This window comes from Panicum virgatum, chromosome 3N (assembly GCF_016808335.1).
Source record: "Panicum virgatum strain AP13 chromosome 3N, P.virgatum_v5, whole genome shotgun sequence".
Lineage (NCBI taxonomy): Eukaryota > Viridiplantae > Streptophyta > Magnoliopsida > Poales > Poaceae > Panicum > Panicum virgatum.
Genome location: NC_053147.1, coordinates 16286625 through 16304791, shown reverse-complemented (window position 1 = coordinate 16304791; position 18167 = coordinate 16286625). Strand labels below are relative to the sequence as shown.

The 18167-nt window shown below is 49.9% G+C and overlaps 2 protein-coding genes across 2 annotated transcripts; one reads left to right on the top strand and one right to left on the bottom strand.

Moving 5' to 3' along the window:
* Nucleotides 1-1219: 1219 nt before the first annotated feature.
* LOC120664657 (ubiquitin-conjugating enzyme E2 36-like) lies at nt 1220-8365 on the top strand. The gene is made up of 8 exons (XM_039943941.1): nt 1220-1545; nt 1680-1707; nt 1837-1923; nt 6151-6209; nt 7528-7569; nt 7646-7719; nt 7935-8032; nt 8132-8365. Exons 1-8 carry the CDS (start codon nt 1510-1512, stop codon nt 8167-8169), a joined length of 462 nt encoding a protein of 153 aa, XP_039799875.1. The 5' UTR covers nt 1220-1509; the 3' UTR covers nt 8170-8365.
* A 7334-nt stretch (nt 8366-15699) lies between these two features.
* Nucleotides 15700-17646, bottom strand: LOC120664656 (gibberellin 2-beta-dioxygenase 3-like). Its single transcript, XM_039943940.1, has 3 exons — nt 17053-17646; nt 16619-16964; nt 15700-16425 (listed from the first exon to the last, which is right to left on the bottom strand). The coding sequence occupies exons 1-3, from the start codon at nt 17445-17447 to the stop codon at nt 16072-16074; spliced, it is 1095 nt and encodes a 364-aa protein (XP_039799874.1). The 5' UTR covers nt 17448-17646; the 3' UTR covers nt 15700-16071.
* Between the last annotated feature and the right edge of the window lie 521 nt (nt 17647-18167).

Genomic DNA, 18167 nt, shown 5'->3' with positions numbered 1-18167 from the left:
AGAATCGCAACTAACATCGTCGGCTTCGCGCAAGACGTTTCGCGCCTTGTCCACAAGCGCTCAGTTACGACTTGCAACGTGATGATCTGCCACTGATACCAGCAGCAGACATGATGTTTCACTTTTTTATTTCTCTGGTCGCTGACACTGAAAGCTCGACGCAAATGGGAGGTCAGGCAAAGATCGCGTTGCGTGGCTCTCCAACCGACGAGAATCGCGACGCAGGGTCTCTCTCTTCCCACTTCTAGGCGTCGCATGCCGATCACGAGCGCCGTGCTACGAACAAATCATGTTGATCACAAGTGTTCGCTAACGCAACCTGGCACTTCTGCTTCTTTCTCTGCATTTTAAAAGTAATCTTCTATTTCTTTCTGCAAACATGCAGCTCGTACACCACACTTGTGTGGTGAGCATTATTACGGCAACAGTAGTTGAGGGTCTTTTCCTTTTCAACACAAGGTAGAGAGAGTAACATATCTTCAAGTAAGATTTCTCCTAGATTTAATCTTAAGAATTATAAAATGAAAAATTATTACCCCTAAATTTCGTTGGTCACTTGCATTGAAGGTTGGAAGTTGGACCAAAGGCCACGACGACAAACCTGAGTGCGCACATATGGGTGTGTTTGGTAAACTATCACATCACATTAAAAAAAAAATGAATGTCCGCATGGAGTACTAAACGAAGTCTGTTTGTAAAATCTTTTCAGGGATGGGTATAACATTTCGTGACGAATTTAATGACGACAATTAATTAATAATTTGCTACAGTGATGCTACAGTAATCATCCTCTAATCACGTAGTTAAAGGCCTCATTAGATTCGTCTCGCGATTTACACAGAAATTGTGGGGGTGGTTTTGTAATTAGACTTTATTTACTACTCTAAATTTCTGATCAAAGATAAAAAAGCTTTGGCGAATTTTTTTACAGACCAAACCAAACACGGCCATAAAAAAAAACCTGATGAGTGCGGAGAATTACTGCACTGCGGCGGCGCGGAAAGGGGTTTGTAAGAGCAGGTTTAATAAGGTTTGGCCATAAGCCAAGATATGTCAGCTATAGACAAGTTTACAGTCCAACTGATACAATAATCTGTTCCTATGCACTGTATTTTATTATCTTAGGCCCACTCGTCATACACCGCGGTTTTTTGACCTTTACACCTCCCTCCACTCAGATGGCACCGCACATAGTCCGAGGAATTGGAATTCGTGTTCAGCTCGGCGATGGAATAGGCGCCTAGCTGAGTTCTCTCTCTCCGCCAGCTCATACCCACATCTGGCGTGTCCGGCGATACGCCCATTATTATTGGGCTTGCTCTAAGGCGCCGGCCCGTGTGTTGCTGGCTGCGCATTCGGCCTCCCCGACCCACGATTTCTCCTTCCTTTGACCCCCATCGTCTCGTCTCGTCTCGTCTCGTCTTCCTCCGTCGCCGCACGAAGCTTGAGGCAATCCACCCCGCTTCCAACGCCCGCGCCGCCTAGCCCTGCGCTCCCCAGCCCGGCACCATGGCCAACAGCAACCTCCCGCGCCGAATCATCAAGGTGCGCCTCGCGATCTGGTCGCCCCTGCCCGCCCCCTCCGCAGATCTATCGCCCCGTTGCGCACTCATGCTCCGTGGAATCCGATACTCCTTTTCCGCTTGTGATTAATCCGTTGCGAATTTGGATCTGTGCAGGAGACGCAGCGGCTCCTCAGCGAACCAGGTGCCCGATTGCTGCTTCGCGAGATATGAATTTTGGTGCAATCTGGAGTCCGATGCTACTGCTCTGGTCTCGTTACTGATGTTTATTGTTTGATCGATCCCGCTTTTGTTCTTCTTCTCGTGCGTGCAGCGCCAGGGATTAGCGCGTCGCCGTCGGAGGAGAACATGCGGTACTTCAATGTCATGATCCTTGGCCCCGCGCAGTCACCCTATGAAGGTGTCCCTCTTCACTGATTTTAGTTGGCTTATTTGCTGTATTTGTAGTCTGTGTGCTCCTCATGCTGTAATGCATGCGTTGTGGCGTGTCGATTCGATTTTGTGAACCCTGTTTGTAGTATTCTGTTGCCTCCTTTTGTTTCTGAAGAAGTTGCAAATGAATAGTGGACTAGTGTACATGGATTAGGATTACCATTACGAACATGGTCTAGTAAGAGAAATACAGCTTGTTCAACAATATATAACTATGAATTGCATATACACATTCAAACTTCGTTCTATGTGTAAGAGGGAATCCCATCTTGTGACGTTTCGTAGTGGACAACACTCGAGCCAGATCGACTTTATCCTTGCTAGGAGGGAAGATAGACGTGATTGCTTAGATTGTAAGGTGATACCTGGGGAGTGTGTTATTCCTCAACACAAGCTTGTGGTGGCGGACTTTTGTCTTCGGGTACGTGTCCACCGGGACAAACGTGCCAAGATTGCGAGAACAAAGTGGTGGAAGCTTAGAGGGGAAGCGGCACAAGCGTTTAAGGAAATGATGCTAGGTGAGGGGCCTTGGGAAGAAGGAGAAGACGCAGATGACATGTGGCTAAAGATGGCAACATGTGTTCGGAAGGTGGCCTCAGAGGTGTTTGGCGTGAGTAGGGGAGGCAAACAGGAGGGGAAAGACACCTGGTGGTGGAATGACGAGGTTAAAAGGGCTATTAAGGAGAAGGAGTGTTTCAAGCGCCTCCACCTTGACAAGAGTGCAGCCAACATCGAGGGCTATAAATTAGCGAAGAGGGTTGCAAAGCGAGCTGTGAATGTAGCAAAGGGTAAGGCGTATGATGACCTGTATCAGCGGCTAGGCACGAAAGAAGGGGAGAAGGACATTTATAGGATGGCTAGGATCCGGGAGCGGAAGACAAGGGACATCAATCAAATCAAATGCATTAAGGATGGGACAGATCGACTGCTAGTGAAGGATGAGGAGATCATGGATAGATGGAGAGAGTACTTTGACAAGTTGTTTAATGGGGAGAGTGAGGGCCCTACCCTTGAGTTAGATGACTCTTTTGACGATGCCAACAGACGTTTTGTGTCGGGTGCCACAATTAGGGACACCCTAATTGGGGTACTAAGACCGCTTTTAAAAACACAAATACCTGTTAGGTCAACTAGGCCCACGGCCTCTTTCCAATCCGGAAGAAAGGAAAAGGCTCAATGAAGCCCGGCACGCGGCCCATTCACGTCCCCCTCGAACCCGCGGAACGATCTCCGCCTCGCTCGAGGGTCCCTCCCGGGCCCGCCGTACAATCTCCGCCTCGTTCGAGGGTAGCGAATCTACCCTCGAGCGGGTGATTCATTCTCCGCCTCGGTCGAGGACCCCCCCTGGGATCCTCGACCGTGCACCACACTTCTGCCTCGCTTAAGGGTAGCGGATCTACCCTCGAGCGGGCAACCAATCTCCGCCTCGCTCGAGGCCGTCTCTCGGCACAAGGGACAAACGGCCCCGCCGCCCAACCGACCGCCGTACGAAGGCATTGAAGGCCAGCCGCTCCACCACGGCTCAAAGGACGGGCGGCGTCAGGCCGCCACTCCCACAGTAGATATGACCGGGGTCCCATCCGCTGACTCTGCTCATCACTCCGCCGTCCCGGACACTGTAGCAGCGCCTTGGGACCTGCGACACGGGATAGGACAGGCTCGGCATTGCTCCCGTTACTATTCCGCCGACGCCGACCTTCCGGACCCGCCCCCCCCCCCACTGAGGAGGGGGTCCGGCGACGTCACGTGTCCCCCGGACCTTCTAGAGCGCACACCCGCACTCCGACAGGGGGTTCGGGGCCGACTCGCGCCATTACTACCGCCGGTGCACTGCAGAACGACCGGCGCCATCCTCGCAGAACCAAGGACGAAGTTTAGGACGACAGCGACGTGCGCCGCCTTCCCACAGTGTACTTCCTACAGTGTTCGACCACTGTACCTGCAATTCGGGGGGAAACGACGACTTCCGCGCCCTACACTGTACGCCGCTCCCTCCTTGTGACTATAAAAGGAGGAGACGGACCCCCTTTAAGGGAGGCTGGGCTCTAACTGGACTCTAGTCTGCTGGTCTCTCTGTTTTCTATCTCCTGAGAGAACTCTCAGTACGACTGAGCACTCCTCTCAACCGACTCCACTCCTAGCAGAGACTTGGGAGCTCCCCTCCCTCTCTCGCCTCGCTTGTATCCCCTACAACAAGCACCCCGGGTGCATGATAATACAGTGCCCTCGCACACCCCCTTTGCTGGACGTACGGCCCCGCGGCCGGAACCAGGATAAAACCGTGCGTTACTGTGATTGCCTCTTGCATCATCATCTGGGACGAGGAAACACGCAGCATTTACTAGTTGGGATCCAGGCCCCCGGGTCGGGACACCGACATTTTGTGAGGAGAATTCAGGAGGTAGAGATCGGGGAGGCTTTGAAGAGGATGAAGGGAGGTAAATCGATGGGCCCTGATGGTATCCCCATTGAGGTGTGGAGATGCCTAGGAGATAGAGCAATAGTATGGTTAACTAAGTTTTTTAATCACATTTTTCGGTCAAACAAGATGCCGGAAAAATGGAGAAGTATATTAGTACATATCTTCAAAAACAAGGGTGATGTTCAAAGTTGTACTAACTACGTGGGATTAAGCTGATGAGCCATACGATGAAGCTTTGGGAGAGTGTTATCGAGCATCGCCTAAGAAGAGTGACAAGTGTGACCCAAAACCAATTTGAGTTCATGCCTGGAAGGTCAACCATGAAGGCGATTTTCTTAATACGACAATTGATGGAGAGATATAGGGAACAGAAGGACTTGCACATGGTCTTCATTGACCTTGAGAAGACATATGACAAAGTACCGAGAAATGTCATGTGGTGGGCTTTGGAGAAGCACAAAGTCCCAACTAAGTACATTACCCTCATTAAGGATATGTACAAGGATGCGACGATGTTTGTCCGGACATGTGATGGCAACACCACTGACTTTCCTATTAACATAGGCCTACACCAGGGGTCAGCATTGAGCCCTTATTTATTTGCTTTAGTGATGGATGAGGTCACAAGGGATATACAAGGTGAGATCCCTTGGTGTATGCTCTTTGTTGATGATGTGGTGCTAGTTGACGAGAGTATGGCAGGGGTTAATAGGAAGTTAGAGTTGTGGAGACACACGTTAGAGTCGAAAGGGTTCAGACTTAGTAGGACCAAGACCGAGTACATGATGTGCGATTTCAGCGCGACTAGGCATGAGGGTGGAGACGTTAGTCTAGATGGACAAGTGGTGGTCCAGAAGGATACTTTTCGGTATTTATGATCGGTGCTACAAAAGGATGGCGACATTGATGAAGATGTTAGGCATAGAATTTCAGCTGGCTGGTTGAAATGGCGGCAAGCTTCTGGCATCCTTTGTGACAAGAGGGTGCCACAAAAGCTAAAAGGCAAATTCTATAGGACAGCAATTCGTCCGGCGATGCTATACGGTGCTGAATGTTGGGCTACAAAAAGGCGACATGTCCAGCAATTGAGTGTAGCAGAGATGCGGATGTTGCGGTGGTTTTGCGGGCACACAAGGAGGGATAGAGTCCGGAACGAAGTTATTCGGGATAGGGTCGGAGTGGCACCAATTGAGGAGAAACTTACCCAGCATCGGCTGAGATGGTTTGGACATGTCCAACGAAGGTCTCCTGAGGCGCCGGTGCGTAATGGGGTTCTTGAGCGGGTCGATAATGTAAAGAGGGGTAGAGGTAGACGTAAACTGACGTGGGATGAGTCGGTTAAGAGAGACCTTAAGGATTGAAATATCTCTAAAGAAATAGCTTTGGATAGGAGCGCTTGAAGACTGGTTATCAATGTGCCTGAACCTTGAACTTATTTCTTTCGGGTTTCATCTCTAGCCTACCTCAACTTGCTTGGGAAAAAAGGCTATGTTGTTGTTGTTGTTGTTTTCAGGTATATAAACACGACTCACTTCTACTCCTGCATGGAAGTTCAATATGACTTGTGGCATGAGCTCTGACTCTGGCAGCATAGTGATTAATCTGCCCATTACTTAATTCCTTTTATATTATCTACCATTTCTTGTGTGGCATATACAGTGCCCTGAAATATGTTAGATGTAGATAAGCTGCAAATAGCTAATAGTTTGATATTGATTTTGTGAAATCTTATTATGTTTCTTCTGACTTAACCTCTTCTTATCTGTTGGACAGGGGGAGTTTTCAAGCTTGAACTATTCTTGCCTGAGGAATATCCTATGGCTGCCCCAAAAGTAATTTCTTGATCAACCATCAATTTAGTTTACCAAATCATTAACTGGCATGTATATTTCCACATTCCATGTCCTCAGCTGTACCCTTTGCTCCATTGTTCAAATTCCGTTCGATCAATATAATCCTATCAAGAAGAATTTTATATGATGTTGCTTTCTAAAGCCTGCAGATGGGCCCAGTAACATGTCATTTTGTTACTTGTTAGTCCCTTCCATATGTATGTTAGCTAGCAGATCATTAATTTTGTTACCAAATCATTAACTGGCATGTATATTCCACATATGTGTCCCTTCCATGTATGTTAGCTAGTAAATCTACTCTGCATAGCTGTTCAGTAATGAAAACTTGCTATGCTTCAACTTTGTCTGAGTGGTGTTTATTATGCATGCCTACATTTTTGCCCATTTGCTATTCTAGAGGGGTCAATATCTAATCGTAAGTTAATTCTAATTGATCAGAAGTACTAGCACTTCACTTTTGCTGGAAAGTCATCAGTAGCATTCCATTGACTATTTCTATCTTAGATTTGCTCTTGTTTTCCTCGAATGCACAGAATTGCGTATCATTGCACTAAGACGATGAAACCTACTTACAGCACACCCAAAACACACACACTTGTCCGCACATCAGTACCACAATTACAGTCATGTCCAGTACCAAAACTAACCACAGATTGCTCATTGCACTACTTAACAGCCACATCTTAGCTGTGCTAAAGCCCTAGCTCCTGCTAAACACAAAAGATATCATTCCTCTAAAATTTTCTGAGGACAAGCTGCACGCTTGGGGAAGCTCCATTGAACACACAATCATTGTGGTGTCGCCACAACATCCAAGCACCTGAAAGGATCACCGAGTTCAGCCCTCGCTTCATGTTTCCAGGAACCAGAGCATTAATATTCAGCTACCATTCATGGAACATCTTACCAGAAGGCGAGAGAGCATCAGGGGGTCCATATCTCCGGAACAGGAGATACCACTCCTGCCTAGATTTGTTCTTTTCTTATAATTTAACACTTGCCTTTTTTTATAAGCATTGCATTCATGTGTACTGACTCTCATAACATAGCACTTTTGATTTGACTCACACCACTTGTCAAGTAGTTAAAACATGGGTACAATTTGTTAATATTAGAATGAGGGGTTTGGCAAAATTATAAGTTACTCGTGTCAGTTGGCAGCTAATATTGTAAGCTCTAAATGTGTGTATTTTTTTTCCTATTTGGTTATTAACACTATCTAGTTTAGAGCTATTCTATTTGTACTTTCCATCACCTGCCACTGTGTAGTAAGCCTTTCTGTCTGCTGCTGATGCAGGTTAGATTTCTCACCAAAATTTATCACCCCAACATTGACAAGGTAGGCAATGTTACTGTTTTCATTTTTCTATGTGTGATGAAAGAAAGTTATGTCTTATCTCTCACGAAATTTGCAGCTTGGTAGGATATGCCTTGACATTCTTAAGGACAAATGGAGTCCGGCTCTTCAGATACGTACTGTTCTGTTGAGGTAACTGCTTATGTTATTGCTTGCTTGGCAACATAGTTATGATGGTAAATGATTTATGAATCCTGCACTACATTATAGTGATTGAAAATGTGAGCAAGTTTACTGAAAACACTGTATCACCATAGTATCCAATTTTCAGATTGGTCGTGCATTTGACTGATGTCTACCACATCATTGTGCTACCTTACTGCCTCCTGATAATATTTGGTCTTCAGCATCCAGGCACTGCTGAGCGCACCAAATCCGGACGATCCCCTCTCAGACAACATTGCAAAACACTGGAAAGCAAATGAAGCTGAAGCTGTCGAGACAGGTACATGTAGATGCAGTAAAAACATCCGTGGTTTATAGGCACACATTTGATCCATGTTTACCTTCCTGATGTATTAATGAGGCACTCTTTTTGTTGCAGCGAAGGAGTGGACTCACCTGTATGCAAGTGGGGCATGACAACCAAGGGTTGTTTACTTTGTAATAACAGTCATAGTTTGATCACGATTGAATATCACCTGCTTAAGAGCAAATTGCAATGTTTTGCAATATTGGGGGAAAATGATCGAACCGTAACAGTTCGAACTATGCTTTGTACTTGTGTGTCCCTTCAGTGCAGTAAGCATCAAAGCTGGTGTTGCTTGGTCTGATTCAATTTGCTGTTCAGTGGCTTTTGCCTCCCCTCTCCATCCGGACGGTTTTGATTTTTTTTTCACCATTCCTGTTGTTTCCTCTTGAGCCTTGAGCACTAGGAGCCATTTCTTGGCTTTGTAGGACGGTACTGAACTGGCTGGGCTCCTGGGGAACCAGTTTAGTTTTACACGCTGTGGTGCCAATAGGCAATAGCTTCATGACATCTTTTCGCTGTCTGTACAAGCTCCTGGTAGCTGTTTTGGGTTGTCAACGTTTTTGCCACATTATTTCTTGATGAAGCCAACTATGTGCCATGCCGAAATGCCACGGCTCAAAACTTACATGGCACTAGCCATCTCCTGTTCCATGTTTACGCCGCGTGTCGTTATCAGCTACGCCATGGCGCCCCGGCCGACAGTATTATTGTCGGGGGGGCTTTCATTCAAAAACTTAATTGTGCTGCGGCACTGCTCGTACGTCGGTTGGGTGGATCACGCACCGAGGCCCAGCAAAGAAGGGCCAACCCCAGATCACGCGTCCGGCGGCGGCGTTCCAGGGAAGGACCGTAGAAACGTGGATGTGCCGTTTGGGCTCTTGAGCGAGAAGAGGTTGTCTAGCACGTTTGCAATACTCAAGAACGGCTCGGAGCTGGCCGGCAACGGTGCTATGATCTGAGAAGCTCGCTGTCTCGTGAGGACCTGATTCGAGTGGTGGTGACAGTGACACAATGGACGATCTGGCATGCGGAAGCGCAAAGCAACTCATGAGATTCTTTGCAATGCCCGGCTATCAGCGCACGGCTTTGTGGACGGGGAGATTTTTATCAGTCGACGGTGACGTGTAGGAAAGGTCTGGCATTGGCGAGCGATCTACTACTGCTGAAATTCAGACTATCGAGCGACTGTGTAGATGTCGTCATCAGGAACAATCAGGGAGCGGGCATGGGCCTATGCCCATGTAATCATGTTATTCGAGAAATCAAGACGAGGATGGCATGCTTCACTCCATAACTGTAGAGTTCGTCTACAGTACAGGCTCCAATGTTGATGCACATAGGCTGGCAAGAAGTTCGATCCATGAAACTGTAGACAGGCATGTAGGGCATTTGTATCCGTCTAAGGTGTTTGTAACCCTTACTGTATACTCATAATTAATAAAGGATGGTGATCTAAAAATGAGAAATAAGACAGGTTTGTCAGTAAGGTGCTGTATTTTTTCCCTCTTGGCAAGAAACGGGCATTCATGACTGTGAGTCACCATTCCCGTACCGACAGATAACGTTTTTCATACTATAATATCATTTCCGATCGGTTCTATTTTTAGAAAAATATAAAATTTATTATTTACAATTAATTTTATAGTTGTTTCTCACCATATTTGATTTCGTTCATAAATATGAAAAAATTCCGATCTGACCGTTTCCATTTTCTATATTGTAATACTGATTCCGACCGCTTTCATTCCCTACTTGCAGCTACTGGTAGTGTTGGGAAGTTCAGCACTCAGCAGTGCCGGACGGATGCGCTAAGGATCACGATTGGGCTAGCTAGCTGGATCAGGAGATAAGCTCGGGCCTCCGGCACTCCTTTTCAGTCACAAGTGTGCATTGGAAGCATACATCTGCTTCCGGTGAGGTCGTACAATTGCTGGACCTCTTCTTGTCGCCTGTGCTCGAGTGCTCTATTAGGTGGTCAGGCACGGGGAGTACGAGACGTGCGGTCACCAGCTCTCTGGTCCTGGACCTCTTCCTTATCCCCGCTTCGATTCCATAGTGGAGGACGGTGAAAGCATGTTCCTTCGCTGGGCGCTGGCTGGCTTTCGTTCTCCTCTCCCACCCGGCATTGGTCCTGCAGGTCTAGCTATAGGTCGTCCCCGAGGGCACACTTGTATGACAAGAATGGATGCCCATCGATGCAGTGCACCTTCCGACATCCGGATAGTGCGAATAGCCTCGCACTAGTAGCGCGCGTATGACGTTCGCGATGCCGCCCCAGGAGAAGCCATCAGAGGGCCGGCCCATAGTCACCGAAGTTCCCGGAATGACCGATCAAGGGGCAAGGAATGGGGAACGAGAAACGACATTTAGGATGCATTTTTACACTGTGAGAACGAAATTGTTCCCCGTTTCCGCCCTAGGAATGTGGAACGCTTATTCTACATTCCCCGTGACTATGGGCCGGCCTCCTGTCGTCGCCCTCGCCACTACACCAAACTAGATAATTTGCCTTAGCGACCGGAAGTTTGCTTGGCAATCAAAATTGAACCGCCAAGAAATATACTGTTTCCTAGGCCATTTCAACAAACAGTCAAGAAAATATAATTTCATAGCGGATTTTGCTTGGCGATTGGTTGCCAAGAACAATCATCTTGACGGTTTCTCTATATTCCTTGATAGTTTTAGGCTGCCAAAGCAATTCTATTTTCTGGTAGTGCGTCCATCTTTATCTCAAACCCTAACCTTTCCTAGAGCCTGCTAGCGTACGTGCATGGGGTCGGGGCGATGCAACGCGAAAGGGCTCGAGCGCTCGCTCCGACTTGTCCAATCCGATTCGCGCGGGGCAGAGCGATCTGCATGCGCAGGAGGGATGCTGCTGCCACCATTTCCGTCTGGCGCGCGCGATAGAGATTCTCCCCTGTGCGCGATGCTCCATTGCCGCTGCTTTGAGGACGAAGCCGAAGGGGGGCCGGGGCATCTCGCTCCACCTGGGCCGGCCGTGTCCAGGTCGTTGCGAACTTGTGATTAATTCGCGCCGCGTGCTGGGTGCGGCGCCACGGTGGCTCCATTGGTACGGGATGGTTCGTGGTAGCTCCCGAAAGGCGGACACCTAGATGTGGCGGCAGCCTCGCCTTGTCCTCTCGGTGCAGCCGTTGCTGGGCTCTTTCTGTTCTTGGGCACGAGGTCGGACACAATTAATCCGGCCAGATTTGGTACCACAAAGATAGAAAAAAAACGAACAGCAAAATGAAAACAAACATATCTCAATCAACTGAAATCGAGGGTCTCGATTGATGTCATGATCATTGGATACATAGATATAGGTAAATAACATGGAAAATATCAAAGCCTCGCGTACATAAACTGTTAACGTCATGTACAATGGTAGGTTTCGGTAACGGCTACTGCAAGCGGTCCAAATGGCATGGAATGGTTGAACTATATACGTAGCCATAAATTGAGATGATATATACACACACGGTAAGAATCATCTCTCATGCTTTGAGTTTTAGGTCGCCTTTTGCATGCCATTTTCTCTCTCCTCTCTTTGTGTGTTGAACATGTGCATAAAATCCTATGTGACGTATCTTCTAAGACCGGATGACATCATACTGTATATTTCCTCTATTTTTATTTAATATCGTATTAGGTTTGTTCTAAATTAAATTTAGTTAACTTTGACCATATCTAAGGAAACATAGACAGCACCTATACTACCCAACATATATTAACACATATCCATGATAGATTCAATAAAGCAAATTTGGTATTATAAATGTTATTGTTTTTTCTATAAATTTGGTTGAATTTGATTAAATGTGGCTTGCGACAAATTCAATACGACATCTAAATAAAAGCATGGGGCACGTGCTAAGGCAAAAACTTGAGGCCGTTCAAACATTTTTACCAGAAAAGGACCCGGCATCTACCTTTTTTCAGGGGCAGAATCCTGCAGGGAGAGCCGTGGAGACAGCCACCTCAATCATCCAAATTAAATCTGCCACACAGACACCCTTTGGTCAAATCAGATGACAAAGCATGTTCATAACTGGAGCCGGAGCCCCCGTGCTGATACTTCTCGCGGTTGCTAGAACGAGCAAACAAACTACAGGCGCTGGTCGTGCTCGTGCAAGAATCTCAGGCCCCCATCGCGCTCAGAGCCACCAAACTTGCACTGGCAATCTTGCCAGCACATGAGAATCCCCTTTTGGGATCCATTCTTGCACGGTTCTTCATTACACACACTAACTGGCGCTGCCGTGGTGTCCCAAAATAAAGCTTGCATTGTCGTGTCGACGACATGTTCTTTCTCGACAGCCCCCAACGTCCGCGTGCACACGTCGACACGCTGAGCGATAGTAATAGCATTCCCGATCCTGCGCCGCCGGCCCACCTGCTTGCATCGCCGGCGGCGACGACGGCGACTGGTGCGCGATCAGTGACAGTCTGACGGACCTACCGCTACCGGGGCCGGCAGTCCGCACGGCGTCGACGGGAACGCGCTGGCGAGCACCCGTTTGGGGTCATCGCGCTAGCAAGCTGACCGAACTCGAGGTGGGCACGCACGCATCTAACTACTAGTGCCCTCGTGCCGGAATCCAACGATGGTGCGTGTCGCCGGGCGGCGCGCCGGCCATGCCGGATCGGGGAGCGCCGCCGCCGCCGGCCGAGCCCGCTGGCGGGGCCGCCCGTCCGCCGGACACGTCGTGTCCGCGGCCCGCCTCGACCACTAGCTCCTGCGTGCGCGCCCCGCCCCGCCCCCGCGCCCCCGGTGCGGCCGGGGTTGCTGCCAGGAGATCGCACTCGCGTTCCATCATCTGGCCACCGATCCGGCACGGGAACCCCGCCAGACCGGTCCGTAATAACGCCCGCGCCACGGGCGGTGACCCGTGACCGCAGGCGACGTCCTCGCGTAGGGCTCGCGCGGCGGCACCAGCTGATTTGCCGGCGCGGCCCGGCCGGCCTGCCTGCCTGCCTGCATGTGAGCTTGCCATGCCTGCCTAGACGTACGGCGCCCACTGCCCGAGTTCAGGACGCGTCACCGATGAACAGTTTTCCTGTGGGTTCTGCCGCGCGATGTCGGCAACATCCGGTGCCTGCCTGCCTGGGCGTCTCGGCTCGATCTCCGTCGCTCGCTCGAGGCCTGACGAAACCTGGGAGCCCCGGCAAAAGTGGTAAGTAGACTTGGTAGCGGTTGCGCGTGGGTTGGCCCGGGCGCCGGGCGGGGCGCGTATCGAGAGAGAGAAAAAAGCACGCACGTACATCTGAAAAAAGGGCGTAGCCACATGGGCTCCTGTCAGAGAAGGGTTCACGTGGATGTACGCAGGGTTCACGTAGTACCAGCTGTTCGTGCCGATCACTCGATGTGCTCTGCTACGCCAATTCTAGAGTTATTTTGGGTGTCAACATCGCAGACTGTAGCCGGTATAGGGAAAAAGAAGAAGAAATGTTACATGTGGCGATAGGAGATCATGAACGGCATGCAGCTGCTGCACAACACAATGCTCAGCTGAATAGAAATCGATGACAGGCTCCGCTCATGTAAAGCACGGAGAGAGAGAGAGAGAGAGAGAGAGAGAGAGAGAGAGAGAGAGAGAGAGAGAGAGAGAGAGAGAGAGAGAGAGAGAGAGAGAGAGAGAGAGAGAGAGCCTGTTGTTTTGGTCAATGTTCAGGACTTGTTCCGACTACGGAGAATCTGCTGACTTCCGAGAAATTCGAGTCTCCAGTGGTCAATGTGCTTGGAATATTTGGAAAGAGCGTAACAAGAGAGTGTTCGAGTAAAGCAAGGAACACCATCAAAAGTTCTGCACGAGATCAAGATGGAGATTGAAACGCGAAGTTTGGCCTGTGGAAGGCTAGAGTTACCATAGTTATTTGTTATGTTATTTGTACCGGCGTTTGAGTTGCTTGTCTTTTATGTAATTTCATCCATGTAAGATATTCGATTTGTTTCCCCTACCTTAAATGACAATGCAGTGCTCCTGCAAGTTCTTCAAAAAAGAAAACAATAGCATTCAAGTTTTGCATGGAGTTATGGAATGAAACGTTATTGAATAGAGTTCCACTCTATTTCCAAAACTTAGGGATGAAACAAAATGCTCTCGTGAACTTTCATTCGATTTCTAACGTGTTGGAAACGCGTACTGTAGTGGATTTCATTTGTATAAAAATCATTTCATCTCTTTTCCTCATGTTTTTTTTGTCATATCACTAGGTTTGTACGTTGATGTATCACCTCATTTAGTATAATGATTGACTCTCATGTAGAATTCTAACAAACACAATGCCAAAATTGAATTTTGATAGAGGGAGTGTTCAGAAGGGATAAAAAAACACAAAAACAATTGGTAGAAATATCTGACAGAAAAAGTTGCCTCTAAAAAGACAAAAGGCCGAGGTCCAGCTTTTGTTTTACTGGAATTGCCTGGTACAGAAAATAAACTCTTGTTTGCAACAGCAACACCAGGAATGTCTCCTTGGTAATGGATCATAGCCCTAATTCTTTCTTCACAATTCTAGTTGGCCCTTAATTTTTCTAGCTCAAAATTGAATAAGATTAGAGTCCAATCCTTTTAGGGCCCGACCCTTAGATTATCTAGGTAAAAAATTAAGGCACTTTACCACCCCTCACCACCCTGTAGGCTAAAGTCGAGAAACAGAAGTTCAGCTCGTCGAGCAAGGAGCAAACAGGGGCGGAGACAAGGGGGGGCGGGCAGGGGCCTGGCCCCCCCTATCATCCCCAAATTTACATTGTAAATTTAAATTTTGATTAAATTTTTATAAAAATTTATATGGTTGGCCCCCCCTAACAATGAAAAAAATGTCATCCTGGCTCCGCCCCTGGGAGCAAAGAACGCTAATCAGACCGCCGGGACCGGAGTAGTTGCCTCATACGTTGAACCTCCAGCTCGATCCCACATCAGGTGAGGAAAAACAATAAAAAACTGTAGTCCCTCCTCTGAACCCCCTCTAGAAAACTTTCTTGCCAGTCATAGACGCTAGAAGGAGCATCATGCGTATTTTCAAAAAAAAAGGAGCATCATGCCATCCATATAGGTCTTTGCACGCACTCCATATGAAACGTGCCAGTGCGCACCCAAAAATAATATGATCTGCTATCTCCACCTGCTCATCCACTCGTTCTATATATCAAATATAACCAATTGTTTGACGATGTTGCCATTTGTAGAGGTTGCCCCTAGATTTTATGTGACTGAAATCATAATCAACTTTCGAGGTACGAGCATTAGTGCATTACTCCGTGGTTAGGTTCAGACATGCATGCCGATCGTGCCTGCCGAACCAAGGGAGTTGGAGGCTCGGCTAAACCGGCTCTTGTGGCATGGGTTCAGCGATTGTGGGTCCAATCATGGGTACGATGGGAGGCAAGTGGGGAAGGTAGCTCGTTCTTTCAAAAAAAAAAAAGGTAGCTCGTCCCATCGTCGGTATGTATGTGAAGTCACGAGGTAGAAGAACATGGCACGACCGGTATAGCAGGAACACGAAACAAACGTGTAGCCTGTAGATAAACCATTGCGATCGGATCGGACGGCTTTTTAAGCAAGACAAGTCACAGACCGATGCTGTTGCATCCGCGGCCCAATTGAGCTGTCTGTTTACGTACGCTGCCCAAGCAGTAATTAGCAACCGCCAGCCGGTTAAAGTAGAGCACACACAGTAAGCAACAAAAGTGGCAGCATACACGCAAACAGTAACTACTCTACGGGAAAGTTACAAGGACGGCCCGGCATCTGCACGCAGGCAGTGGTCAAGGCCGTCAAGCTCAGGCACAGGCCTGCAGGTGCCAGTCCTGGACCGGCCCAGTCCCAGGCATGAGGCAACACCAGGGTTACTGCTACATCAATGATCCAACCCAGTTACTCCTACCCGATATGGATTAAACAAAAGGCGAGGTCGAATCGATGATTCCATCCAGATGCAGCAGAGGGCAGCAGGCTGCTGCAGCCAGAGTCTAGCCTGGCACGCCTCTCCCAGGTCCCAGCTAGATAGAGCTAGTACACCTGCGCCACCTGCTGCTGGGGCATGCAGGTGCTGCTGCTGGTGCTGCAGTGCGGCTGCGGATCGGCGGGCTCGCTGGCGGCGGCGGCGGCGGCGGCGGCGGCGCGCAGCTCGAAGGGGCCGAGCCGGTGGTCGCCGAGGCGGGTCTTGTAGGCGGCGCGCTTGTACTCGCCCCAGGTGAACTCCCGGTACAGGCTCTGCTCCCCGTCCTGCATCACCTGCGGCAACGGCGCGATCAGCTGCGACGCCGCCGGCCCGCCGAAGTAGATCACGGACAGCCGCGACTGCGCCCCCTCCGGCGCCGCCACCCGGTGCTTCACGCTCCGGAACCGCCCGTTCGTCAGGACCTGCGGCGCGGGAGCAACACAACACAGAACGTCGGTTAACACGATTCCTGCCTCTGGTCTGGAGTGGCGATGCATGCATGCATCCGGAGCCTTGAGCGACGCAGGTGAGGCGCATCAGTGCATGTGCATGCACGCACAGGGAAAAAACGGCCAAAATTCCTAGTACAGTATATTGAGTGAGTAGTGGTGGTACCTGCAGCGAGTCTCCGACGTTGACGAAGAAGGATTCCGGGTCGGGGGGCACGGGGACCCACCTGCCGTCCCGGAGCTTGATCTGCAGGCCCGCGGTGCAGTTGGACCTGAGCACGGAGATGATCTGCGGGTCCGTGTGCTCCCCGAACCCCGTCACGCCGCAGTCCCCCGGCGCCCGCAGCGGGCAGGGCGGGTAGTGGTTCACCCGCACCAGCTCGTCGCCGCCTTCCCGCCCCACCACCATCGACCGCAGCAGCGCGCGGTCCACGCCGAGCCCCTCCGCTATCAGCTCCAGCACCCGCCCGCCCACCTCGCGCACCGCCGCCGTGTACTCCTCCAATGCCGTCCTGCATGCGCGGGCGCTCCCTCTCCTCAGACGACATGCACGGCGAGAGCCGAGAATCGGTGGCGAAAGGTAGATGCTACCATGCTTACCGGAGCGGCGGCGGCAGGGAGGAGACCCTGACGGAGTTGGAGCTGACGGACAGCAGGAGGTACTCCAGCCACCCGACGTCGCCGTTGGAGCCGATGGTCTTGCTGCCGTAGCCCAGGGGCTGGGCGGCGCCGGACATGTCCACCTTGTCCTGGGCGGGCAGCGCGAAGAACGCCATCGCGCGGGACTCCAGCGCGTCGACGACTCCCGCCGGCACGCCGTGGTTGGTCGCGCGGAAGAAGCCCACGCTGCGGCACGCGTCCGCCACCGCCGCCGCCGCGCCCGGCGCCGACAGGTCGACGCACGGGATGGCCGCGGCCGCCTGGCCCGCATTGGCCTTGGGGCACCGCGTCAGCGGGATCTGCTCCATCGAGCTCGGCGCCGTGATCGCCACCATGGCCAACGGACTCTCTACTCGGCTACTGTTTTTTCTCCTCGTGTATACGTGCAAACAGGGGAGGGAGCTCAGCTCAGCTTGTCAGCTGCCTGCAGTGAGCGAAGCAGAGCAGGAACAGGGGAGCAGCTACCCAAACTAGCTGCAGTGAGCGAGAGGCGGGGGAGTGCGCTATTGTGTTGCACGTTTGCACTTGTGTGGTGATCTCGGATGGGGCGATGGCCTCTGAATATATAGGCGGCCAGGGCAGCACAAGTTGCACTGACAAGAATTTAGCAGTACAAACATATCTTTAACAAGGGGTAGGGCATGCCCCTAAGCTAGCTTAGTGCAGCATAAGTGACACATGGAGGAGTAATGAATGAAAGGTTTTCTCAAAAGGTTTTCTGCTTTTAATGAATGAAAGACCTCATGCCGAATTTCCTAAAAGAGGACGTCACCCTCACAAACTGTTCTGGAGGGGGGTTCTCATAGTCTCATCGGATATTTTGCCTTTTATTTTTTTATTGTATTTGTGGATTAAATGGAGAATGCTAAAAAAACTCGATTTTCTGTCCCGATTCGAGCTAGGTAGCTTCTCCAAGTTTAGGGGGGTCCAGCGAAGTTATATTCTTAGGGTTATGGGTGAAGGTTTGTAGAGATCATTGTGCTTCAAGAGATAGATGCTTGGTATTTTGCATACTGTAGCCATGGTCACTTACCAGGATGGTGAGAACTAAGGAT

Excerpts from the sequence above, each read along its gene's own strand:
- LOC120664657 (XM_039943941.1), top strand. The coding sequence starts at position 1,510 with ATGGCCAACAGCAACCTCCCGCGCCGAATCATCAAG. Across the intron at positions 1,924-6,150 it reads CGCGCAGTCACCCTATGAAG|GGGGAGTTTTCAAGCTTGAA; the intron begins GTGTCCCTCTTC and ends TCTGTTGGACAG. Across the intron at positions 7,720-7,934 it reads ATACGTACTGTTCTGTTGAG|CATCCAGGCACTGCTGAGCG; the intron begins GTAACTGCTTAT and ends TTTGGTCTTCAG.
- LOC120664656 (XM_039943940.1), bottom strand. The coding sequence starts at position 17,447 with ATGGTGGCGATCACGGCGCCGAGCTCGATGGAGCAGATCCCGCTGACG. Across the intron at positions 16,965-17,052 it reads TCCCTGCCGCCGCCGCTCCG|GACGGCATTGGAGGAGTACA; the intron begins GTAAGCATGGTA and ends CCGCGCATGCAG. Across the intron at positions 16,426-16,618 it reads ACGTCGGAGACTCGCTGCAG|GTCCTGACGAACGGGCGGTT; the intron begins GTACCACCACTA and ends CCCGCGCCGCAG.